General features: G+C 35.6%; 1 protein-coding gene and 1 pseudogene across 1 annotated transcript in view; both read left to right on the top strand.

The window, feature by feature from the left end:
- The first annotated feature begins 380 nt into the window (after positions 1 to 380).
- On the top strand, positions 381 to 12,387 carry LOC108776589 (uncharacterized; annotated as a pseudogene).
- Positions 12,388 to 19,515: 7,128 nt separating this feature from the next.
- The window catches only part of LOC108776579 (plectin-like), a 29,892-nt gene continuing 23,199 nt past the window's right edge, over positions 19,516 to 26,208 (top strand). The window contains exons 1-3 of the mRNA XM_018543245.1: positions 19,516 to 19,734; positions 21,441 to 21,661; positions 25,215 to 25,494. Of these exons, the coding sequence (XP_018398747.1) occupies positions 19,575 to 19,734; positions 21,441 to 21,661; positions 25,215 to 25,494 (661 nt within the window). The 5' untranslated portion in view covers positions 19,516 to 19,574. The remainder of the gene's footprint in view (positions 19,735 to 21,440; positions 21,662 to 25,214; positions 25,495 to 26,208) is intronic.

Here is a 26,208-nt window from a genome sequence, read left to right as displayed (position 1 = left end):
GCTGATTATTACTCAGTTACAGTATCTATATAGCAAAGTAAAAGAAACTTCGGGTATGCCACAGTGAGTGATACCGAAAGGCTAGAATAAATTACGTGAGTGACATTAATTGTTTTGTTTTAAGCAACCAATTTCAAATAAAAAAGATTGTTACCGCAATAATAATAGCAGCGATGTCAGTAGTTTTCATATAGTAATTGTTATTCATCAACAATTCACGCAACATTCTTCCTGAAGATTTTTTTCTTAACGCACATATAAATTACGAACGTAGTTTGCAACGGCCGGTATAATTACCTTCATTACCGTCTTAAAAACATTCATCGTACCGTTACGTGTCCTATCTGTTATTTTTATTCTCCCGTGCTTCTAATACCTCTATGACAAAGTGGCGTTCATGCCGAAGCGGCACGTCAGGAATTACGGAGTCGCGTCACGCGACAGAACAAGACATACCAGCTAGTAATGCTCTCGTTCTGCCCTTTACCGCATATCCGACCCTTCACTCGTGACTTTAGAATGCGAAGGATTTCGACTATCTTGCCGCACGAAGTGACTAATCACAGTGAATGTGATGAGACGCTCACAATCAATCATCATATTGTGCAAAGCAATTGAGCACTAATTACGAAGTATAATCTATAGGAGCTAATTTTGGAAAGATTTTTTTCTGTACGTAAAGATAGTGGCCGAAATAGTTCTCTTCGTGTATTTCGCGTATGTTCTTACATTTTTTAAATTTAATTTTTATTGCTTAACTGATTTTGTTAATTAATTCTAATCAATCATATAATTTTGCGTTCGAATCGATTAATTTTACTGAAAAAGATTAATAGAGTTGAAACGTTTTTTACTTCGTTATTACTCTGAATAAAATTTTATTTGTTTATTGACCTTGATTTTATTGCATTTTATAAATCAAATGTGAGAATCTTATACATTACGGATTTATTATACGGAGCGTACTTCTTATAGATTTAGCAAAATTCAAAGGAGTATGTTTTACACATGTTAAGATGAAAGAAGTTTATGCGGAAATACTTCTATAATAGTTATAGGACCTGAAAACTGCCGAAGTCAGTCGTTTATTATTTCTAAGTAAACCGAGTTTGTTAACAGTTAGCGAACGGTTGTTTGTTATAGTTCGTTATTACGCGGTTTAATGAAAAGAGTATTCAGATTGCAATAACGTATAATTGTTACGGATTATTATTAATGAATTAGTCCAACGCAGATACATTTGCAAACTACATTCGGAATAATTTTTTGGTTGCAGTTAAAAAAAACAATAATAAATACATACTAAATGGTTGATGTCATATATTATATGATAATGAAATATATATGTTATGTAATAGATCGAGTATTTATTTGAGTGATTTCCATAAAGTTTCTACGTTTTGAAATAAAAAAAAGTTATGCTTGTATATTGGGGTAAACCGGCTTTCTTCTTTAGGATTTTAAAGCCATCACTTTATCATCATTTTTATAACGTACTTTTTATGATGCACGCGTATTGCGACGTTTACGATTAAATCGTGTCAATGTTTATGAATTTTACGACGCGTGTGATATAATCGTCGACTTTTTTTGATATTGCTATTAATTCTATTCACACGCGATAGAAAGGAACGAGTGTCGCAATGTCGTAAAATGGAACACGTCAAAATCATCCTTTAAGATGTATAGACGCGACTTGTTGCAATTAGTCACGGTTACGAAAGGCGGATGGGAGGCGGATCACGCGCTGTTCTGTCAATCGCTTGACATTTACTCACCTGGCTGTGCAGGACACGCGACGCACGCAAGATGCATGCGTGTGCGTCGCACGCGATGTCATACGCTCGCGCGCAGGGGCGGATAATTCTTTTAAAATATACACGAATATGTGTAGAATAATTCTAATGAGAATTAATTATCTCCAAAAATAATTTAAAAGTTCAAAATATTTTAATTTTGTATTATGGAGATATTTTTAGTTAGAAATATCCGGTACAAATGTAGAGAGATACGTTTTTTTATATTAATCTTACATTACTTGCGTGGGATGTATTGACATTCTATCTGAATTTTCGTTGTTCTCTCTTTCTCTCTAATAATTTGCAATTAAATGTTTGTAACATTTTATAGTCGTTTTAGAAAAAAAAGTAAATACAAAAAATTTTTCATATATATAATTTGAATATAATATTGTGTATATACATATAAATAAGATTCATACGCTTACACTGTTATATTATAGATATCAAATAAACAATGAAAACTCAATCCTTTGAGTTAAATAACATTTTGTTATTTTTAATTTTTACATTCGTCAAAATTGAGACATTTCTATGATCGAATTGTTTAATTTTAAAGTAAATAATATTTATCTTAACGTATAAAACTTAGTAAATAATAAATTAAATTTCAGTTAAATTAATACATTTTCTTGAGTCACAAATTATTTAACTTTATTATTTTAAATTAACGACGTATCGATAAAATCTATCAGAAGGATAAAAATCTATAGAAATAATTAAAAATAACTATTAATTTACTTATAATTTGACGTTATGAATTTAACAGTATAACGAATTTATAAAGCTTGGATAGCGTGGTTAGTTACTCTCTACACAAGTAACGAAGGGTTAACGTTATATTCGACCACGTCAGCTGTTCGAACCCCTAAAAATTATCAGTTTCGAGTCCTGAATAAAATTATTATCCGCCCATGCCTATGCGAGACCCTCTTTACTAATCCACGGTGACGGTTCTCATCGCTATCTTTTTCAGACTTACACGTGTCTACACGTGTGCGTCCTTGTGAACAACCAACCATGCTGTTCCCCCACCGTAAGTTCATAGCTCTCATTCGTTATCGGCTCCGACGATATGCATGATTTATCGTTTTATTTACACAGTAGATCGTCAACACTCGCAATGTTACAAATTTAAAAAAAAATTATGTAAAACATGCAAAGAATGCGGTATATTACGCTCGCTCGTCGCCTGATCTGGCGTGAAGTCGTCCTTTGTAACAAATGTTCTTCCATGTTATTAACGCGTCATTGTCTGACTAACACCTGCACGTGATGACGTATTCGCAGTGCATGCTCGAGTTGACCATTGATCGACCGATATGGTAACGAATGCGCCGAGCTTAATGTATGTTTTTAAAACCGGTCTGTAAATCAGCATGCATTTACTCGTACGCGTAATCGGATTCGGATGTCGGGAATCAAGAAACGATTTCAGACATCTCGATGATTTTACTCCGTTTAATTACCGCCGTTCTTTCTTCCTTGTTCTGTATGCTGTTAAATCTCAAAAGAGTAACTCAAACTCTTGAGTTAGATAACATTTTGTTATTTTTTACTTCCATGTATTAAAATCTGAATGAATTCATTGATAAACAACGTCCATATTAACGTATGCACTTAGTAAATAATAAATTAAAATTTAATTACAGAGTTTTATAATTATGTTAGAAATTATGTTAGTCGACGGTTCATGAATTTAACAGTGTACGAACGGGATTACCAGTATTATAACAGCTTGATATAATATATCAGAATTGTGTAAAATTTTGAGTAGTATAATCCGCGCGTATGTCGCATATCTTTATCACGTCATGCGCAAACAGCAGCTATGATTCTGTTGACGATACTCTTGTGCACATTTGACTCATATCCCACGCTTTCGCTGTTTACATTATGTGTATGTAACTCTCGACATTCCTGCGATTTTTTTTTTATTTTCTATTCATGGTAATCGTTTGAGTACATCGCCGATGGACTATACCCTTGCCCATTCTTATTTTCCTACTTGGTTCTCTGTTTTTTTCTTACGTCAGTCGTTTTGATGTATTTTTTTTTGCGCCGCCAGATATGTGCTTGACTCGATGTGAAAAGCGGCAATTAACTTGCCCCTTTTGGAATTTGTTGCAGGCGAGCAGACATGTCGGGGACCTGTTCGAGGATCTACGCGACGGCCACAATCTCATCTCCTTGCTGGAAGTGCTCTCAGGCGAGCACCTTGTGAGTACTTCTCGCGATGTTCTCGGAGATATTTCTATATTTATTCTCCATTATTATCTTAACCTTTAAAGTGATCTAAAGATATGCAAGTTAGAGAGTAGATGGGCAGCTGCTCTAAATATCTTCTAAAATTTTTAATATTATAGCTGTATTTTTTATTATCTAGTATTAATTTTTAATTAAAGGATGTGGAAAAAGTGGTTTTCAAATAAATTGGTTGAAACTGTGATATTCAGTTTATAAGATGCTGATTTTATAAACTAAAAGTCTTTATAAACACTATCGGAGAGCAGCATCATATAAACAGATTTGTGCGGCAACATTTAAAATTTGCTATTTCGGATGTAATCGGATTAAAAATTTCAAGATTTTTTGGGTTTTTTAGCAATAGTTTTTAAGATAACTATGCCTGGGGTTCTATGGCCACTTCACCTACTCACTTTAAGGTTAAGAAAACAGATATTAAAGATGACAATCAAAGTCATGTATTTTCTCTTTCAATTGTCGAATTTGATCGCGGATCTGTTTCTTGCGTGGGTGCTTCGTTAATTTGAATTAGCTTCTTCCTCGGGAACAGAGTTTTTGTCATCGGGTTCTAGAATTGAACTCTGTACGGCAATTGGATCAAGCAGTGATAATTGTCCCCGATCGAATGTAATTAACGATAAACCGATCGCATTTTCTAGCCGCGGGAGAGGGGCCGAATGCGCTTTCACATGCTGCAGAACGTGCAGATGGCTCTCGATTTTTTACGGTACAAGAAGATCAAGCTGGTCAACATCCGAGCGGAGGACATCGTGGACGGTAACCCGAAACTCACACTCGGCCTGATATGGACTATTATCTTGCACTTCCAGGTAAGTGGCTCAGCCATTTTCCGAAACGTGACGATAAGCGCGATCTTCCGAGTTAATGATCGCAATAACGATGAACTCCAAACGAGCAAGGTTCGCCTTTCGAATTGACCAGGCGCCGTGAAGTAACAACGCACGGCCACCCTACGCATTTATGTCGAATTTACCAGTAGCGTGCGAGTAAATTTATGCATCGCACGAGCTCGCTCGCAAGTGTATGCTGTATTTTACGTCCGTTTGATATTCAGGGAGTCCCGGAAGTCATGTACTCCTTTTCGACTGCAGACCTTTCGGAGTCGGACTTTTTTATAACGAAGATTGAAATACAGAGAACATCATTATCATGCATATCATATTTTTTTCAGTTTCCCGTATTATGTATTTCGACATAGTTATGTTCCGATGAATTTAGATTTTGTTGGAGTTTACGTAAAATTAGATAAAGGACAAGTTTCACATTTCTCTAAGTTTAAAGTTTAATTTATTCTGAGTCGATAATTGATTTTCTGATATTTTCTAAATTTTTTATAATATCAATTCTAAAGTTATTACTGCCTTGTTAAAATAATCGCCAGTTTCTTCCCAGCTTATTCTCTGATATTTAATATCTACAGCACCGCTTGTATAATGCAAATGAAGCGGCTGCAATGTCAGCATGATGAAAACCGCCCATCGCAATTTGCTGTAATGTGTCCATCGGACTACACGATGCGTCAGTCAACCATGAAGCTCGATAGAAAGTGAAATACGTGCAGAGCGTTCGAGAAATACACTTTCTCATAATTTAGTTCTACCATCGAAGCATCACAAATTTTTAAGCACTTTTAAACAGTCGGGAATAGTTTTAAATGTACATAAGATGTGTATCTAGTCAAATCTTGGGTACACGAAAAGGACGATTAAAGTATTTAAAAATCTAGCTAGATTTGAAAATAATTTTGTTAAGTCATAGGATAATTATGTTCAAGATGATTGCTAAAATATTAAAATTTTCTGTAATATTGTTTATCATGCTTGAGTATCCTACATAACATTTTGATAATTCAACTAAAATATATTTACAGATTTGTATCAAACTAAATTTTTACATGAACGATTTTCCTGAAGCATCTAAAAATTCTTATAATTATTTTGATGGTCCGATAAAATTATTTTCAGATTTTTATCTGAGGTCTTTCATTAAGAGGTTTTGTTTTAAATTTCGCGGCATTTCGTACCTGTTGTAGATAAAGTTGTCATATTTGACAGTTGTTGAGTAAAAACTATGCGAATAATAACAATAGAGATTCACATAAATGCTCCGTAAACGATTCAGACGCTCAAAGACAATATTCAAAATGTTGGTGAAATTGAGCCGCAATTGTGCAAAAACGTAATAAAAAGTTTCTTTAAAAAAATGACCATTTGTAAGAAAAGTCGAGTGACACAATCTATACTTTGGATTAGAATAAATATACATATCTCAACGTTTTCAAGAACTTATTCGTTTTTTTTATCGACTTAAAGTGAAACCTTTTAATGAAAGACCCTGTAGATATTTTAAGAAAATTTATTTTTTGTGTATAGAAATTTTGGGAAAAGTCATTCTTTTTGTGCCGAGAAAGAGTTCGAATATAGTAATTTTTTTTTTAAGTTACCAAAATTCATACTTTTTTTACATTAGTTCGTACATTATTTTTATCGTTATGGTTTTAATGCTTACGCGGTAATAGTCAGGAATATTCATTAGTCTTTTCAAATCGACTGCATTTATACGTTTGTCGCGACATGGCTGGCGTCATGTCGAAAGTATTTTGCATTTGTGTACCTACTCATGCACGTACCGTTGAACTAACGGAATACGTTGATTCTACTGGGCGCGGCAGTACTTTCGTCGTGTTGGAAATGGCTGCTCGGTCACTTGCTACGGAACTAAACAGGGAATTAAGCGAGCTTTTTCCTTGATGTTTTCACCGTTTTGGTATCATTATTTCGCGTTGCAATTTGCAACACGTGACGGAATACTGGACAGGAAACGTTAAAAGTTGCGTTTAGAGCTGTCTCTTTCGACGAGCGTGGCGTTGAAACAGATTTTCATTGCAACGCGCGAAGGTATTTTTTAATTTCGAGATGCGGGATAATTCGTGTAAGACAAGGTGTTTACTACTTGCAAAAATATGGAAAAGGTCTGAAATTTTTAAAGGATTTTTCCTTTTGAAAATTAAGAATTTTATTGAGTCTCAAAGAAATTTTTGAAATTTTATTTTTAAACTTAAATTCTGTCTCTTAAGATAGTTTTTATTTTTTTTTGATAATGCAAAATGTTAACTGTCAGAGTAATGAACACGGCATATACTTACATCCGTATATTCATCTACAATTTTGTGTTTCGCGAATTTTATTTAGAAAATCAGGAGGTAGTATCTACTTAGAATAGAATAACTGATAGAATATTTGAGTCTTCTCTATACTATCCTATAGGTTTCGTGGCTTCAATTATAGAAAATGATATTTTTTTGTGGAATCTGTCTGATTTCTGTTAATTTTTAATATACGAATAGTTTGATCGCGTTGTTTGCACTCCAATAAATTTTAAAATTGCATTAAAAAATTCTCTAATCTTGGAATTTTGAAAAATAACGAAAATGCCTGGAAAAGGAATTTTCAAAGAATTTTTTACAAGATTAATTTACAAGATTAATTACAAGATTAAACACCCTGTATAAAGATCATCGATTTTGATGTTCTGCTTTTAGCTGTCATTCCGTCGGAGTGACGCGTTGTTTTGTAATGGAACCTTTCTTCCGCCCAATTTGCGTTGTCGCGCCGAGACGCGCCGATGCCTGCTATAGCGAAGTAAATTCTTCGTGAAGGCGTTTTGCACCGTGTTTCTCGGTCCGTTGCACTTGGTATCTCACCGGCCAGTGGCCTATGTCATAAAACTTGACAGGTTGACTATTAGAATGTCAATGAACTCTGATGATTTCCCGGCGGTTCTAACGTGATTATTTATACGTGTCGAGCCTTCCGCTTTGCAGCTTCTGGAAAAGTGTCTCTCACCGTATCTCGTCTCTTTGATCACGGCTTGAATTCCAACAGCGATGGGCGTTCCATTGATTCCATAATGTAAGATGTTCGAGCGACGTTCAAGCGACGCGATGAAATGTGATTAGCGTGCGCGTTAATCAAGCGTCGCGCATACCGCGATAGGTCACATCTCGCCGGTGCGTTGTGTGCTATTTTTAGAGCTCGTATGTCTCGATGTAACGTTGTGGTAGGTGCCGGTAACGAATGTACATATAGCTCGTATGGAATCACGTGCATTGCCAAAGAAAAGCGAAAGCGAGGACGGCGCGCCGGTTCGCCTCTTGCATACTGGTCGTCGAGAGTTCCGCACGATACGAAATCTGTTCAATCTAGAAGGATAGAGACACTTCGCACATATTATCATTTAATACAAGAGGTATAATTTTTCGATTTCATTTAAGTTTAGAAATTGTTCCCGTCGTTTTACACTCGACAGTATCGATTTTTTCATCCATGTCTTAATTACACAGCAATTTATTTACGCTCGTATCTATAATTGCTTCTGCTGAAGAATTTAACTGAAATTAACGTGATACGACTTAATGAAGATAACTTGGAAGTTAATTTGATATTAGTTATAGGTATCATATTTGTAATTACGATTGAATTTATTTTAATAACCCTCATAAAGTTTGTCTTGACGCAGCCTATAGATTTGTTTCTCGCGATTCAATAATTGACTCTTAAGAGATGTTGGTATGTGTACGTATGAATTTATTACGTTAATAAATTTGTAATCTTATACACTCTCTTTTCTTCAAGGAATCTTTTCAGAGATTCAAGGAAAGAATTTACGTGATTATTCATGTGAGAAATTTGTTCCATAGATTTTCAAATAGATTTTAATTTTTTTTAAATGAAAGTTATTCAACATGAAAGAAATTTTATATTTATTAAAATTATATATTCAATAATAATTTTTTTAAACTAAACGATATTGATTAACCGTTTAGTTTGTCATTCAAGAACAAGAGAGAGAGAGAGAGAGAATTGAATAATTTATTTCTAAAATATAACAACTAAAATTTGCTATTAGTAATATCAGACTTACTACAAAATTGGAAATCAAAGAATTGTCAGGGAAATTGAAGACAGTCAAGGAAATTAGAAAACAGAAATTTTGCAAAATAATTCTAGCCACACTGTGGGTCCAATTTTTCGACGTAAACGGTGAGCTAAAAAATCGGTTTCTGGATATTCTTCGAGCAAATAATTCTACAAACATTTTGAGACCAAAATGATCCCGGCAATGAATTGCTTTAATGTACTTTACTCTTGTACGCGAGTCAGCACAGCCACACTGTGGGTCGAATTTTTCGATGTAAACGGTGAGCAAAAAAATCGGATTCTGGATATTCTTAGAGCAAATAATTGTAGAAACATTTTGAGACCAAAATGATCCCGGCAATTGATTGTTTTAATGTACTTTACTCTTGTACGCGAGTCAGCACAGCCACACTGTGGGTCGAATTTTTCGACGTAAACGATGAGCAAAAAAATCGGATTCTGGATATTCTTAGAGCAAATAATTGTAGAAACATTTTGAGACCAAAATGATCCCGGCAATTGATTGCTTTAATGTACTTTACTCTTGTACGCGAGTCAGCACAGCCACACTGTGGGTCGAATTTTTCGACGTAAACGGTGAGCTAAAAAATCGGATTCTGGATATTCTTAGAGCAAATAATTGTAGAAACATTTTGAGACCAAAATGATCCCGACAATTGATTGCTTTAATGTACTTTACTCTTGTACGCGAGTCAGCACAGCCACATTGTAGGTCGAATTTTTCGACGCAAACGATGAATAAAAAAATCGAGAATAAAGCAAAAAATTAGCAAAAAAATAGCCCTTCAAGAATATGTACTTGATTTTTCATTTGCTGCTCTTTTTCTTTGTGGCTGTGTTAACTTTAGTCTTAATCTAGCACAACCATGGATTTTGACGAATCGGCTGGAGCAAAAAAATCGGGAATAGAGCAAAAAATTAGCAAAAAAAATGTGTTATTGGTCGTGTTTGATTGTGCTGAAGTGGCGATGCCAGCTTAATAGACGTCTATCAGGGCGTGCGTTCGCTTCGCGCCAACTGATTTCTTAATTCGTTCGTGCATTGTGTCAAGAATTTGGGCAACTAATTAGCAACTAAAGAGCACTAAATTTTTGACCTATTGTCACTTCGATTTTTGCTGGTGGGGGGTCCAGTTTAATGGGGATATTTAACGATTTATCCAATTAAAAATATAAAAAATTTCAAAATATTTTCAAACAGATTTTAGATTGAGAAATCTTGCTTGATGCGCTTTTATGATACAAAGTTTATGTAATAACTGTAAATATGGGCTTCAATATTTTTTTATCGCTATTTACGAACGCGCACGGATGAAGATGCTGCAATTGACGTCGATTGTCCGTATCCTGGCACGCGTGATATCGATGAATCTCGAGACGCTCGTGCGACTCTCGGAACGCTGCTTCTTGTATTCGCTCATGAATATTTCTTTTCATCAGTCGCTGCACTGCCGTGTCGCCCCATCAGGCATGCATTTATGCCGGCGAGAGAGATCGTGCACGTTTCTTTTTGAACGATCGCAAAAAGCCGAGTCGAAGGCGCGAACCGAGTAACCGAGTTACGCGATCATATAAAGACGGTTAGTGTTAGCTCTCTCTGATGGCGCCCGCCTGAATCGCAGGAGGGGAAGATTATAATATAGAAATTCCAGATGTAAATTTAAATTGTGAGAAATGATTATTTGCATCTGCAGTTCTTTATCTCTTCTTTTTTACTCGGGATCTTCTCTTTAGTTTATCTTCATAATTTTCTCATTCTTCATAGCCGGGCAAATTAGAAGATATAGTTCGGACGGTACATTCAATTTTATATTCTACTTTTCGCGAACTGTCAAATATATACTTCGACCTCTTGATAATCAAAATAGCGAGCATAAGAAAGAAACTTTTAACACTCGGGAGGCATGCGAGAATACATCGTAAACGATACCTTGGCAATTTTTAATATTGTTAGGCAGACAGAGTTGTGCAAAGCCGATTAAGTATAATCGAACATGTTCTTAATTTCTCTTTTTGACAAAAAAAAATTCTCGATAACGATGATTCGATGCGTAGAATCCTCGTAGAATTGATCAAGAAATATCGAAGTTCTATGACATTTTGACGTATCTGTCATCGTTTCCGAGGTAATGGCCTTTTTGCCTAGATATGTACGTAATTTTTTTGTCAAATAATGTAAATATGAATGTAAGTATAGAACTCTACTGTGTAGTCACGCCCAGTCTAATCGTGCATTTTCTTCTTTTCTTTTGCGCCGCAGAGCTGGCGACGCAAGGTAAGTCGATTGCTTTACACCCCTTAAATAACCCTCAAGCGGGTGTGTAGATGACATTTGGGAACCAAAGATTACGCGAATGCAAAAATCTTATTGCAGCTGCATTATTTTCTTCTTTACCGACGATACTTGCCAAGACAGTTGCTTCGTTAAACACAGATGGCTCGTACAGGTAGTTACACCTGAGAAATTACAGCTCCTGCACGGACGGCTGATCCGCATAGTCACGTGGGCTCAGCAAACCCACGGATTCGAGCACAATACACTGTAGGAACTCATACATTTACACATAGAAAAAGACAACTTTGCTAAAGTATCTAAAAATTTAGCTACATATAGAAAATAATTTTGTTGGACAATCAAGCACAATAAGCAATGCTGCAAAAAAAGGTTTGATATTGTAGTAACTTATAAGTATATTGGAAAAAAGTCAAATTTAAATTCTAATGGAAAATGGACAAATTAGAATATTTTACAATTAAATTTATTATAATTCTAGTCGAGATTACAAAATATTCAATTATGATGACCGGAATTATGAGTGATATAACGAGTACTACTGGTTTGTTTTTAAGCAAAAATTTTTTTAGTGTACAAATTAATCATACAGGAATGTTGTACATAATTACTTTAGTGGTCTAACAAAATTGTTTCCACCTGTATCTAGCTAAATTTTTAGATACTGTGTAGCAAATTATTTTTTTCGTGTACACACCTATACATACATAGTTTTATAAGCGATAGTACAATAGTATTTGACGAAAACTGAAACAAGGTGTAATTAATTTTAAGAACAGTAAAGAGAAAATAAGAATAGAAATAATAAAAATGAGGAAGATTCGTTCACGTGTTTGGTGGAGCAAGATAACGAAAATTATAGCTCATTTTTATTTATATTTTTCTTAATTAAAAGGAGAGAAAGAGAGAGAGAGAGATAGAGAGAGAGAGAGAGAGAGAGAGAGAGAGAGAGAGAGAATTGCATCAAGCGAATGAATGAGCGCTCAGTTTTCCACTTGGTTCCCACCTGAGTGCCCATAACTATTTTATTTATAAAGAATAAAAGTTTGCTTATGTAGGATGTACCAAGAGGAAAGGTCAATATTCTAGGAGGCGATATCGGTCAGTTAAATAAAAATATTTATATGGACGTGTGTATCTTATATCAAACAGCTTTCGAGATAAAATGTGCAGTTGTAAAATTACTGTTAAAAAAGAAATAGTACGTATTTTTTCTAATTTATTGTTAGAGAGTGATGTTTTTTAAAGTTTTTATAATAAATGTTCAAGACCTCTCTCCTCTCACCGTTAACATCAATGCATGTATCGTTTGAAATATATAATATATATTGAGAAATTTTTTATAATATTATGTTTTATTTAAAAATTTACGAAAGTCTTTTGTCTAAATAAAATGCCACTCCTAATTCTTTGGAAGAATTTTCTGGCACACAAAGACAGAAAATAAAATTTTCGTTTTTGTTTACGATAGAATCTAGAATATTCAAATTACTCAGTTATCTGTCTTATTTAAAAATTCACGCAAAGTTATTTAAATATTTTAAATGTATCTTTTTATTCAAATATATTTTAAATATATCTGAATACATTCATTGACATATTCAGGTATATAAATTGAAATGATAAACACATGAATTAGGAAATATTTTTGAATTTGAAATTGGGCTTTAATTTTTATAGATTTATATAGATTCATGAAATATTTTGTTTTTTGTTGTGTAGAATTTCATTGAACATGGTAAATGTACTTCTTAATAAAATCAACGCAACTTTATGATTGGTATTAGTTGCAACATTTCCTATTAACGTTACAAAATATTCTTACGATTAAAAAAAACTCAAGAATTATTAGATCTACGGTTTCTCTCTAGCGACGTTCCAGTGTCTTAGAATGTTTTTATCAGAAGTTGATATCGACTTTGTATCGTGAATATTAACAGTTCACCTTGCTAATTTTCACATGCTCGTCTATGCTGCGACCTCCAATCTGCGCAACGATACAACTCGATTTCATATCGCAATCATGTATGTACAGCTGAGAAATTTTAATGAGGGAAACTTGGTACATTTAATTTACTTGAGAAAAATACCATAAGTCTTATGCAAGATCATGAACGTGGAATTGTGCGTATAAGCGATGTTTTTGTTTCGCAGTAAAATTGCGTAGGTGGAATCAGTGATAAAACGATCACTTTAAAAACAACGAATCGCAATATTAAGCTCCCCCAGGATAGGTGCGTTCGCAACCGAAGGTCTTCGTTAATCGATCGCGTAAATGTCGCCTCGAGGAATCTATAAAACAAGTCTGTCATTGTTTTCTTCTCCTTCAAATGTAATTTTATTATAAGATGCTACTTTTCTCCTTTACTGCGTTTTGACAATCTTATCTTTTTATACTTTATTATGTACTTTATCCAATAAATATTATATGAATTGTTTTTTACTTCGCGAAAAAAGAACAGAATAACAATTGAAATTGTACTTTAATAACAGATTTGATAAAAATTATATATTAAATTAATTTCTTGTAGTTTTTTTGGCAAGAATATATAAATATTTTTATTTATGTCAAATCATACTAAAAAGGCTAATTTAACTTAATTTTTATTAAGTAATTATTAAATAAGAAATACGAACTTGTTATTTTCATATCTTTTTCAAAAAATAATTAATATAATTTCGATTTTCAAAATATGATTGAAGTATTTCGCTCTTTTGCGCTCTTTTAAAAAGCTCGCGGACGCGTCGAGCGATGACGCTACGAATGACATCACCTGTGCGAAATCATTGAGAGTCCGTAAGTACAGGTTTCGATACGTACGTGCTGGTTACGAGTTTTCACTCTCTTTGTACGATGGAGGGAAAGGCGTCTTGCCCGGAATCGTTTACCATTGGTTGCCGTTTTCGCAAAACCGGCATTCGTTGTGTGTCGTGATGGTATTCGAACTTTTTCTTACCGATTGATCCACGCTCGATTGACATCGCCTTTAATTACATGTTGCTTATCTTGGCGCCCGACGCTGAGCGAAAGTTGGTATTCAATACGCAACTCAGAGACGATATTAATATTATTTATTTTTTTTTAGCCATATATGTGTACATGCATACAATAGGTTTTATTTAAATTTATATATCTTGTTTGCTTATTTATAAGCCTTTTCTATCATTATTGTCGGAGAGAAATTGCTCATTGTGTTTGTTCGCTGTCACTTTCTTATTTCTTTACCATTGTACGAAAGAGATCACCGTACGTTCTAGTGCGCGATATAACGCGTGCGTTACAGCGACTGGATTGTATTCCGTCTTCGCACCAAAGGCAACGAATTAGCGTACCCACGACAGCGGAAGCCACAACGGAGCGAATCAAGTAGCCTCGGGTGCGATGACTTCATATCCGCCTGGTGATCTCGGCATGCAGTTAGCTTAAGCTCAGCGCCACCGACTGCGATATCTGCACCCGCGATTTAATTAGCGTAGTATGTACATCGCAATGATTCTTAACGTGGCTAAAGATATTATAATTCCTCAGAAATACGATCGATAAACTAATGTAGTTATAAGTGGTTGTAGTTGTAAGATTGATCAATCACAGTCGAATATGAAGAGAATGTTTGATTGTATTTGGTCAATTCTTACGACAATCACTTGTAACTACTTTCACGTAATTGTAGATTAAGCTCTAAAGATTAATAGAAGGATTAAAAGTTAATAATATATAAAAGCACACATTTCTCTTATTGTAAAACGAAATTTAATAGACTGCAAGCGTTAAGATATTTTGCTACTATTATTATCATGAAAGCACAACTTTATTTTCATCGTTTTTCCGCACATTAAGCTCCTTTGTTTGCTGACGTCTTTCATTTTCTCTTAGGTCTTTTTTTTTTCCGAGGACTCGTTAACCATCGGCCTGTTTCTCTAAGTGCTGGCACGCGTATGAACTTGCAATGAAGGCACGATATTGTGTGCCATATCGGTCGGCATCGTCCGGTGCACTTCACCGTCTGAGAATTCTTACCCTCGCTTCCTTATTTATTTTTAATCGTTTTGATTAAACTGTCAAATGTCTAGTAACAAATGAATATCTAAAGGCTTGACGTAAATGCTGTAGATTTAGGCATCTAGTACATACTTTCACGATCTATTTCACTATTCGCAATTTATGTGTATCTTTGGACGGATACAGGGTGCACTCCGCAGGAGTGCAAAGAAAGAATGAAAAGCCGCAAGTAGGTCGCTTTTCCTTCCCGTTATTTGTACTCTAAATGTTTTTATAGCATTCTATAGAAGACAGCACGGTGTGACGTATGATCGCAATTTGTTCTGAAATAACATCGTCGGCAAATTGCATGATAGCATCGAAGTCTTCTTAGTCTCCCGTACATACATCGTAACGTTTGAAAATGCTATTAACGAGGAAGCAAATTATCATGGAAGTAATTTATTTTTCGCTGACGGCGGTTACGACATCGATTTTCCATCATTCTATTATCTCGATCGCCCTCGAGCAGCATAAAAGGATCGTGCTATATAATTATCTCATTCGGATCGACGCTACCACGTTTGGTCCACGAGAATCAAAAGCGTATCGATACTCGTTTCCATGTCGATTTACGATCTGCGTTGCGTGACATTTCAGCTCGCAAACAGCTCATTAACATGAAGACCTCGCTCGCTTACATTTCTAAATATTTATAATCGGTGTCGGACTCAGAATACACGGCCCAAACCGGACCCACGTCATTCCACAAACGAGGAGATTGTTTATTCGTTAGAAGTCCTACGTATTATTAATGTAGATGCAAATGATATCTCATAGGAGCAAATTCTGTTTCCGCATATTTCTGGAATATTTATACAGACATTAATACATCAGTTTACAATTTAGTCTCCTGGAATTTCTAAAAGATTATGCAAATAATTAGCAAAATCCAGTGTATTTTTATTTTTTAGTATTTATGTTTTGTTAATTTAAAACTGAAATTATATTAAGGACGTATTATACGTTTTAACAAAACAAAAGTTAGATTCTTCTAGATTTTATTTAAAAATAATAAAAAAATTATTTTTATATAAGGGAAATATACATGCTTTTTAAAAATAATTAAGATAAAATGAGAAATTTTCATTTAAATTATAAAATTGTATTTTTAAATATAAATATTGACTTTATTGAATTGTTTCGTATGTATTATGTATACCTACATTTTGTTTTGTATGAAAAGTGTAAATTTCTAATTCGAGTCACTTTGCAGAAACTATCATTAAAGCATAGATTATATTTTATAGTTGTATTTTTTAATTCATATTTATTTCTTTGTATTTCGTATGCATACAGTATCCAATCTTGCGAACATTCTCATCTTGTTTCTCTCTTGTTGTTCTCTTATCGTTATCATCGCAGCGCTTATCTCTGCACTCTTATCAATTTCGTCCGAAACCGAAATGCGAGTTGCCAATGACGTCACTAAAATGCTGCATTGCTCCACATCCTTTTTAGGCCCGTTCGAGGAATCTCGGCCTTTACCAAGGTCGCGAGTCCGATCGTAGTATGACCTTGATATCACGATAACCATACGCCACCGCTCACGCGTGAATTATGCACGGTACCGTTCGAGACCCTGACGAACGGAATGTCGTGGGACGCGCATTAAGATATGGACAAGTATTATATGTGTACTCCCGCGCGCGCGCGCCGGCGAAACGCAAAATCTCTAGAAAAGGAAAAGGAGGAAGGACGCGCGACGACGACGATGTCCGGTGGTGGAGGAGGAAGAAGCCTCCTCGTGGGGTCTCCACCGATCGTAATATCGGACCCCACCGGCGTGCGAAGTCGATCGATCCAAGGACGCATGCGCGATCGATCGCAGCTCGCGATTTACAGCGGAGCGCATCAATGATCCATTCCGTGAACTCTACCTTTCGCTCCTTTGAGGAAATGTAGTGGGAAAATATAATGCACATTGACGCAAGAGACTTTTCAAAGTTATCGGAAATGACTGGATAAAAGAGAATGCAGAAATTAATAGAAATAAAAGCTTGAATTTTCATTTTTTCCATCATTTGTAGTTTAGACGTAATCTTGTTTAACTTGATCATAATGTAAATATTGTATTTTTCTAGCTATGATTAGTCACTGAACTGGTGATTTTATAATAGTAATTTTAAGGCCTGGTTTTTCATTTTTTTTCTGGTTAACTTGTTGTGGTTAGACTTAACCTAATGATTATGTAAAAATTGTGTTTTTCTAGGTAAATGGCTTTTTAGTGATAATTTTTTAAGGTTATCACTACAAAACCATTATGGCTATAAGAAGACAAATTTTTACATACTTAATTTTCGGGTCTAACTACAAGTTACAGAAAATGAAAAATTAGGTTTTAAAGTTACTACTACAAAATCATCAGTTTAATGATCAATTAACTAAAAAATCACAATATTTATGTAATCATCACAAGTTAAGAAAATATTATTCAGAAAATATAATATAAAAAAAATTGGACTTAAACAAAATCTCTTAACTGGAACAATTTAGCCTGAAGATCTAAAGATGAACGGAAACATAAATGCAATTTTTCTGAATCAGTGAGAGGAAAAGGAGGGGATACGTCATTAAAACATCGCACCGTACATAGCGCGTCGCGACGAGGTGCGGCGAAGCGCGAGGTTAACGCCAGGTGGGTGGTTGACGGTAGAAGGGGAAACAGAAGAGTGCAAGAGGGGGAAACGTCTCTCACCTGTGCGCATTTCGTTGGCCTACTCTCGCCACGACGGCCGGATGCTACGCGGCGATCGTCCGGCGATCGTGTCGCGCATAGTTTGCTCGTCCGTCGTCAGTTAAATCATCAGTCCCGATCGTCGCCGTCGTTCCTCATCCTCATTAGTGCTCGCGATCGCGTCGTACGCGGTCGGAGTCCGGCTGTCAGTTCGCGCGACGTCGAAATCCAGGAAATATTGTCCGTCAGTCGTCGCGATGGTGACCACTACGTCGTCGAGTGCGTGTTGACAAGAGCGAGCTGTCACAACATTTCTCGCCGCACGCTGCTGCAAATGCATTCACGCAAATGTTCTCGCATCCAACAGCTTGCTCTGTGCTGCCTTTAACCGGCGCGGTTCCGCTTTGCGACCGGCGTCTGGCTCTGGTTAACGTACCGGCGTGAACGAGCTACAGTTAGCGCGGTGTTTCACTCCGTCGGAATTACTGGAGAAGCACCATCAGAGGCCACAAGCGGCCGCGAATAGATTTTCGCAACTAAATAGTCCGGAGAGATCCAGATGGTCTTTTAACCAATAAAGAGTATAAAAGCATAAAAGCACGTTGAAACAATTGTAGCTCGGAACCTTCCGGTGCAAGGCAGGCGACTGTATCGCCGATCTTTCCTTGATTCCGTGAAACGTCAAAATGTTATCAATCTTAATTCTCGTCCCACGTTTAATTACAACAGCTTTGATCTTCGTGGTTTTGGTTCACGTTGAATCTTACATAGTGGAAGGTTTCATCATAGAACCTTGTAATTACATTGGAGAAACAAGCTCACTGATAAATCACATGATCATACTTATAATTAGCGTTAAATATACGAGACCATAATTTTCATTTATGACATTAAATATTGTTATATGATGTTTACATTGAAACCAAATTCTCGTGTTGATCAAATACGGAATAGTCGGTAGATTTCAATCTATAGAATGTATCAAATATGTAGTCTTTGTAAAAAGTGACTAAAATTAAAAATTACTTTCCGTATAAAAAATAATGTTTTAACAATTCAATGACGTCAATATTTATATTTAACAGTAGTACATATATTTAATAGTAGTTTATAGTTGAAATCATAAATTGTTTTATTTTACCTTAATCATATATTTTTTTTAAAAACTTCTACTGTCTACTTCTTCAAATACTTTTTAATTCAAATCCCAAATTGCCGTCGAACTTTTCAAATTACTTTCAAATACAGTACTGACAAACGTGTAAGTTTTTAAGTTTTTCATTTTGTTAAAAACTACATATAATATTCTTAAACGTGCGCCGCGAATTGAATATGCGATGCAAGTCGTAGTATTCTCAAGGAAAATACGAGCAGAGCGAAGCAGTTTGGTGTACGCACAGCGACGCGGTGTGTCACATTATCACATATGTAAATGGACAAACGTTGCAGTTCGCGGACGAGTCGTGGTTTGAACGTTCGAGAGAGATCGTCAACAGGAGAGCGGGAAGGAGAAAAAGGCGATACGCACGTGTGCGATACGCGCTTAGTGATCCACGAAAATGTCGCTCTATCGGTTCAGCAAAGGGGGCAGGTTGTTCGTACAAGGCACGAGTGAGGACGACGGTCGTGATGGCGTTTCACCTAGCCCAACGGGATCGCGATCCGCCGATGATCTGCGAGCTATATACACGAAACGCCGATTGTCGACCGAGGTCTTAGGTAGTAAATCGAAATCGGGGAAGATAGGAGGGAAAGGATTCGCTCTGACGATCGTGCTTGTGCTGTCGGAGAAGCGCTTCGGGTCGTTAGGAGAGAGTGGTCTGCTCTGACGATTGCACGAGGTAGAAGTTGACGCTACATACACTGAAAGGACGGTTTTGCTGAAATATTTAAAAATCTAGCTAGATATAACAGACCTGATAGTAATTTTGTTGTACCATCAAAATAATTATTGTACGTAGAACGTTCAAACATTAATAGAATATCTTTTTGCGACATTATTCATACTTGAAATTCCTACGTGGCTGTTCTGATGGTCTACCAAAGTTATATTCTCAGACTTCTGTGTAACTAAATTTTTAGACACTTCGACAAAATTGTTCTTTCTGTGGAGCGGCGCCTATATACGTTGTTGGAGAGCACTTAAATACAAATGAACGTTAACTGTGTTATTAGGAAAAATTCGGTTACTTGAACTTATTATTCACTAATGTAAAATTCATATCATACTAGAAATTCAGGTTAAATTTGGTTATTCGCACTATACTGGAGTAGTACATAAGATTGCTTTGTATAAAGCATCTAAATATAGTGGCATAATGTAAACTTTTGTCAATAAAATATATATGTATAATCTGTTAAAAAAATAACGGAACAATATTACTAGGCATTTAATTCTTTAAAATATTTATATGCTTTTACATTTAATTTTGCTAATTTAATGTACAGTACAATAGTTTTTACTTAGTTTGTACTAATCTAGTCTAATGCAAATGACCCAATTTATTATAAGATTGGATTGGAATTTAACTAATTAGAAGAAAGAAAATCAATTTCAACTTTACTTCAATTGCTTAAATTTGAATCCAATCTTAAACTCTAGAATCTACTTAATGCTTCGAAGCATTTGCGAAGTTAAGTGAATTGCACTCTTAGTCTGAGAGCATAAGATTGCTTAGATCCGTTCGTGCTGCTTGAAATCTCTAGAAATTTTTACACCTATAAAAGTTGACAGGAGATACTTATGTGTTGACTGCCGAGGAGTCGCGACGATTTTGTGAATACTAATTATCAATTAGCTGAAAACTAATCTCTCCGAGGGGGAGATTGTAATCTTCGGTTAGTTGGTCTTTACGAAAACAATGAGCAATTGCGAAACTGTCTCTCACGTGTCTCTATAACTATAATTCATGTCTCCCAGAGATAAGAAAATAATCAAACAGTCTTATGTAATAGAATATGTAATCCATAACCTAAGAAATTACTTACAATAATTATACGCCGTCGATTTTGAGTTTTAATAGTGCCGGTATCATTGGCATCAATATACCCACTGCATACAACGATTTTCCTGCAAGTGTTTCTCCAGTTGTCCTTTCTCAGCGAGGTATAATAAACTGTTGCGTCATCGTGACTTAAAGAGACTTCCACCTCAGTCGTACTAAATTCAGTTGCAGTTTGCCGTATTCTGCAAAGTTAAATGGCTAATGTTTCTTTGCTGGTAATAAGACACATGTGTATAGACAATATCTTGGAGCGCTTGTGAAGAAAACAGCAATTAGACGTAGACGTTTACAGCGATACTTAATAGCACAATTTTCAAAGTGCATCGTTAGACGAATCCTTTTCGATCCGACAGAACCGTTGCTCGAATCAACGGTTCTCTTCTCGATCAATATTCTATATCGCTCGGTCGCGTTGCTTAGGTTCGTCGATCGAATCGACGAAAACGTCGAGACGCGGTGAGAATGGCACGAAACGCATCGTCACTCGCATCGTCCGCAAGACTACGACTTTAACACGCGGCGAGGAGCGTAGCGCTTCCGAGGACCTCACCAAACGTGCTCATCCTAGGTACTTACAAGATGCTAGCTCAGCGACGATGACCGTAAGCCGACACGTTCCAACGAAAGCGAAAACTGTACGGGTAAGCCGATTGCGTGGAAAATTGCATTTTATAAACAAATCCATCTCATTACTGTAATGTAGATTAACTTTAATCTCAATTCATCGTACTCCTCACCTTTCTTCAGTTCTAACAAGTAAACCTACGAAGGTGTCACTCATTGATTTTGATGAAACTTTGTAAATTTATAGAACTACGAAAAATATTTGACACGTATTTTTTTTATTGGCAAAGGTCCATTCTGAAGGGTGAAAACTATCCCTTACCTTATAAGTTTTCACCCTTCAGAGTGGACCTTTGCCGATAAAAAAAGAATTCATGTCAGATATTTTTCATAGTTCTACAAATTTGCAAAGTTTCATTAAAATCGGTGAGTGACACCTCCGTAAGTCTACTTGTAAGAGAAAGATGAAGAGTTAGTTGAATTGAGATTAAAGTTAATTTATATAAATCGGTAGAAAGCGACATTACACGGGAAAGAATGATGAAGAGATATTTTAACAGTTGAAGTATTTAATAATTTAGCTAGATACGGGTTTAAAAATGATTTTGTTTGGACTATCAAAATTGTTCTTTCTGCCGATGCTTGGATATTCATATCGAATTTTAATCTTTACAAAACAAAAAAGCTATAGTGGCGCTGAAATAGTGTTATATGATATTTTGAGTCAAATAATGTGTGAATTATAACAAATATTACTAAAAAAAAAAGTTGTAAGATTTTAAAAATAACTCCCATCCTTTATATAGTAAACAGTAAAAATGTTTATACTTTTGTGCGAATTTTATTCGTGAACAACAAAAAATAGTTCTGCATCTTTAGCGAAAAGATAAATGTTATGCATTGACAGAAGGAAAATAATTATATAGGATGCTGAAACTAGTTGCTAGAATATTAAAATTTTTCCAGTATTTAGCAGCATTGCCATCAACGCTTAAGCGTTCCAGACATATAATTATTTTAATGATCCAACAAAATTATATTTAGATTTGCATTTAGCTAAATTTTTTTTAATACTTCAGCAAGACTGTTCCCTCTATATATATTATTAAAGCGCTGTCATATTAAAGAAGATTAATATCGCGACAATTGATAGATCGAGTTATATATCATTGAAGAGTATCTTCGAAGACTGGCAGACACCTAGCGCATATGTTCATGGTTAAAGATAAACCAAGCATGGTGATAGACGTTTCAAGCAGCAGAGAGATTTGCATTGAAACTCGTGGAAGCGTCCGACTTAAACACTCGTCCGAAAGAAGCGCTCTCCCATCGCAACGGATGCGTCGCCTTAATTAGGATTAGAGTGGATAAGATACGCTCGCTTTGGTCTTGTAGCTCCATTACTGTTTCATTTAATCCGCTATTTCGCCCCTACAATTAAACCGCGAAGGAGATAGTATTTTTCTCATGTCGCACCCAAGCTGTGGTTCTGTAGTGTTAGTCGACGACACGAAGAATGAAACTCGGCGAAAAAAAAGTGGTTTCTACTTATTCGTCGATACCACTTTCGACGTTACTCAATCGTGACGAACGAGATTTGCCAAATGTTCTCAAGACTGGAGCCGCGTCATATGGCGCCGACAATATTTATTGAACGGGTACTTCGATATTTCATTCAATATTCGATAAATCAAATTACGCGACGATCAAACGATTTATGTCCGGGTGTGTTCTCCTTGCAACCTGTTGCTGTAAATTGCGCAAGCTGGGAAAACAGATGGAGCCGGCCCATCCAAATAACGCGTATCTCGTACGCGTGAGTGCGAGAAAACCGCATGATGACCCGAATACTAATGTCGGCTTTTATCAATGCCAATGGCAACGATCTCAAATGGTCTCGATCTCGATTTAAATCTTGGTGCCAATGTCAAGTCTACTGCAAGTGGCATAATTTGTCTCTATTATTTCACTACTTGAGCGAGTTTGGTAGCCAGCCAGGCGAATGAAGTTGCTTTCATCGTTAAACGTCCAGGAGAGATGAAGTATGAAGTGTCTCATAAATATCGCGGTTATGAGAATTGTTTCTGCATAATCATGCAACTTGAGATCTTTTAAAATTTAAGAAAAAAACACACAAGCCATATTTGAACAAAGTGGATTTTGATGTCCAATAATAATATTTTTACGAATTTTACAATTTTCAATTTAAGCAAACTATATATAAAAAAAAAAAATACGAATAAGATATGGCTAAAAAATAGAAGAAAAAAAATCGCACGCGCTTATCGGAATTTGCATTATGTCTTAAAACAAAAAAGGTTTGTGTGGTATTATTATTAAAATAATATCTTCTGAATGATTTTATTCATAATAACTGCGCCAATAGGACAATCAACCGGTATATTTTTACGTACGTTAAAATATGTATGAGCAAATTGACTTTTGGTTCAATGAACTTGACGTATATAAACGTAACAATACGTAAGGTAACAACAGCACGTAATTTCTGATAATTCGAGTGTATGTAAGCCTGAAAATACAGGAAGAAGATCTTTACTGACGCGATATAATATGTATCTATACACGAGATAAGATAGCCCTTTCAGTTGTGACGTGGAACTCGATTTTTTATCCTAATATAGATAAATATAGACACTTACGTGACGCGGCGTTCCACATTTTTAGAATTATTTTGTTAATGGTTGAATCTTTGTATTACTGAAACAGAATTAATGAATACTGCAATAACTAAAGACTTAAACAAAGGTGTATGTAGAAGTGATAAAGAATTTTACAAAATTAAATATAAATGTACTATTCGATATAAATTTTAATAATGTGATAGAGCAGTTCTATTTACAGATTTATTTTCAGTGACAAAAAAATATGTAAGAATCACTTTTTCGTGGTCTAGAAAAAAAGTTTAAATTTGTCAGGACAGTGATATTACTTTATAATCGATATTGATAGTTGATTTTTATATTTTGTATTTAAGGTTAATTGAAGTACAATCTTAAACTATCATGAACCAATCAGAGAGCTATATTAGCATCTTAAGATTGTTACTTAAGATCGTCTTAATATAAAACTATGAATATCTGACTAAAATCGATTAATGCTGTGACCAATATTCTCCCGGCGCCGGCCGCTAAGCAAAATGTCAATAGTTCTTGAAAGGTTGCAGCTTTCAGTTTCTATCAACGTTCAACTTAGAAAATGGAACTATGGAAGGTTGCAAATACGCATTGCATAACGCGTACAATTTTATGCTTATGATAATTTAAGTCAAACCGATATGTAGTACTAAGTACTGATATGTAGTTTTCGAATATATAGCAGTATATGTTCATCGAATATTACTAATTAAAGGTTTCAAAAACTGCTATTCTTTCCCACTTTAGCCTGAAAAAATGGTTATCATAGCGAACATAATGCCGTACTGTCTCCGCTATTTTTTGCAACAGCGGTACCCGAAACATCACATGAAATGATACATCGAAGGGCGAACCGAATCTATTTTCATGCCGTGTATATTTTAAAAAATATACTTTGTATTTTATTATATATTTTAAGAAGGTGTTATATATTTTCAAGAAATCTAATCTTGTCCTTTTCTTTCTATTTTTCTAGATATCGGATATAGTGGTTGGTCAGGAACCAAACGTAACGGCGCGAGAAGCTCTTCTGAGATGGGCTCGACGATCGACTGCCCGATATCCTGGAGTACGGGTGACCGATTTCACCTGTTCCTGGAGGGACGGTTTGGCTTTCAGTGCTCTTCTCCACAGGAACCGGCCGGATCTGGTCGATTGGAGAACGGCGCGTTCAAGCCAGCCGCGAGAGCGGCTCGATCGGGTCTTCTTCGTCGCCGAGCGCGAGTACGGCGTTACGAGGCTTCTCGATCCTGAAGGTAACGACCGATTATTGAGTTAAGTCCTAATTGTCTCTAGAAAAAAATAAGTCGGAATTACAGAATAAGTCAGTTAATAGAAACAATTATGTTTTTAGTCAAAAGAAAAAGTTGTCAATTTATAGTTGACTGGTCGTTACTTGTGATGTACCTGATCGTGATTTGTGCATCGTGTAAAAATTCGAGGTAGAGGGGAATACTGGGATGTGTGTTTATATCACAAGTTTTTTTTTTTATTGTCGCGTTATCTTGGGCCGCTCTTGCGGTTTCTCATCTTACAAAGACGCCTTTCACGGATACAATTCCACCTGGGTTTCTCTCATTTATGTATGCCCGGTGCGTGATGTACAGTTCCCGCGGGTTCTAGCGTAGTGGCGGTGTGCGTTCTTTTTGGTCACGGTTATCTGACCAGAATCGCTTCCGGTCTCGGTTCGTACACCGTAACGTCGCGCCATCGGTAGTGGTCGTAATTATGCTTTCTATACTCGTGTCTTGCAGGTATCTGACATTGGTATCAGGTTGCAAGGAAAAGCGAAACGGATAATGTGTCAATAATTCAATATAACTTGGATAGATTTTACTGGATTTCTTTAATAGAGCTGGATGGATAACATCTAAAATTTTAATCTTTCTATAGTTAATTTATTAACAGTGATAATTAAATCACTCTTGTTTTTAAAATATCATTAAAAGATTATAAATTTAGAATATAAC

Source organism: Cyphomyrmex costatus, unplaced genomic scaffold (genome assembly GCF_001594065.2).
Source record: "Cyphomyrmex costatus isolate MS0001 unplaced genomic scaffold, Ccosl1.0 scaffold112, whole genome shotgun sequence".
Classification (NCBI taxonomy): Eukaryota; Metazoa; Arthropoda; class Insecta; order Hymenoptera; family Formicidae; genus Cyphomyrmex; species Cyphomyrmex costatus.
This window is presented reverse-complemented; position numbering and strand designations above follow the sequence as displayed.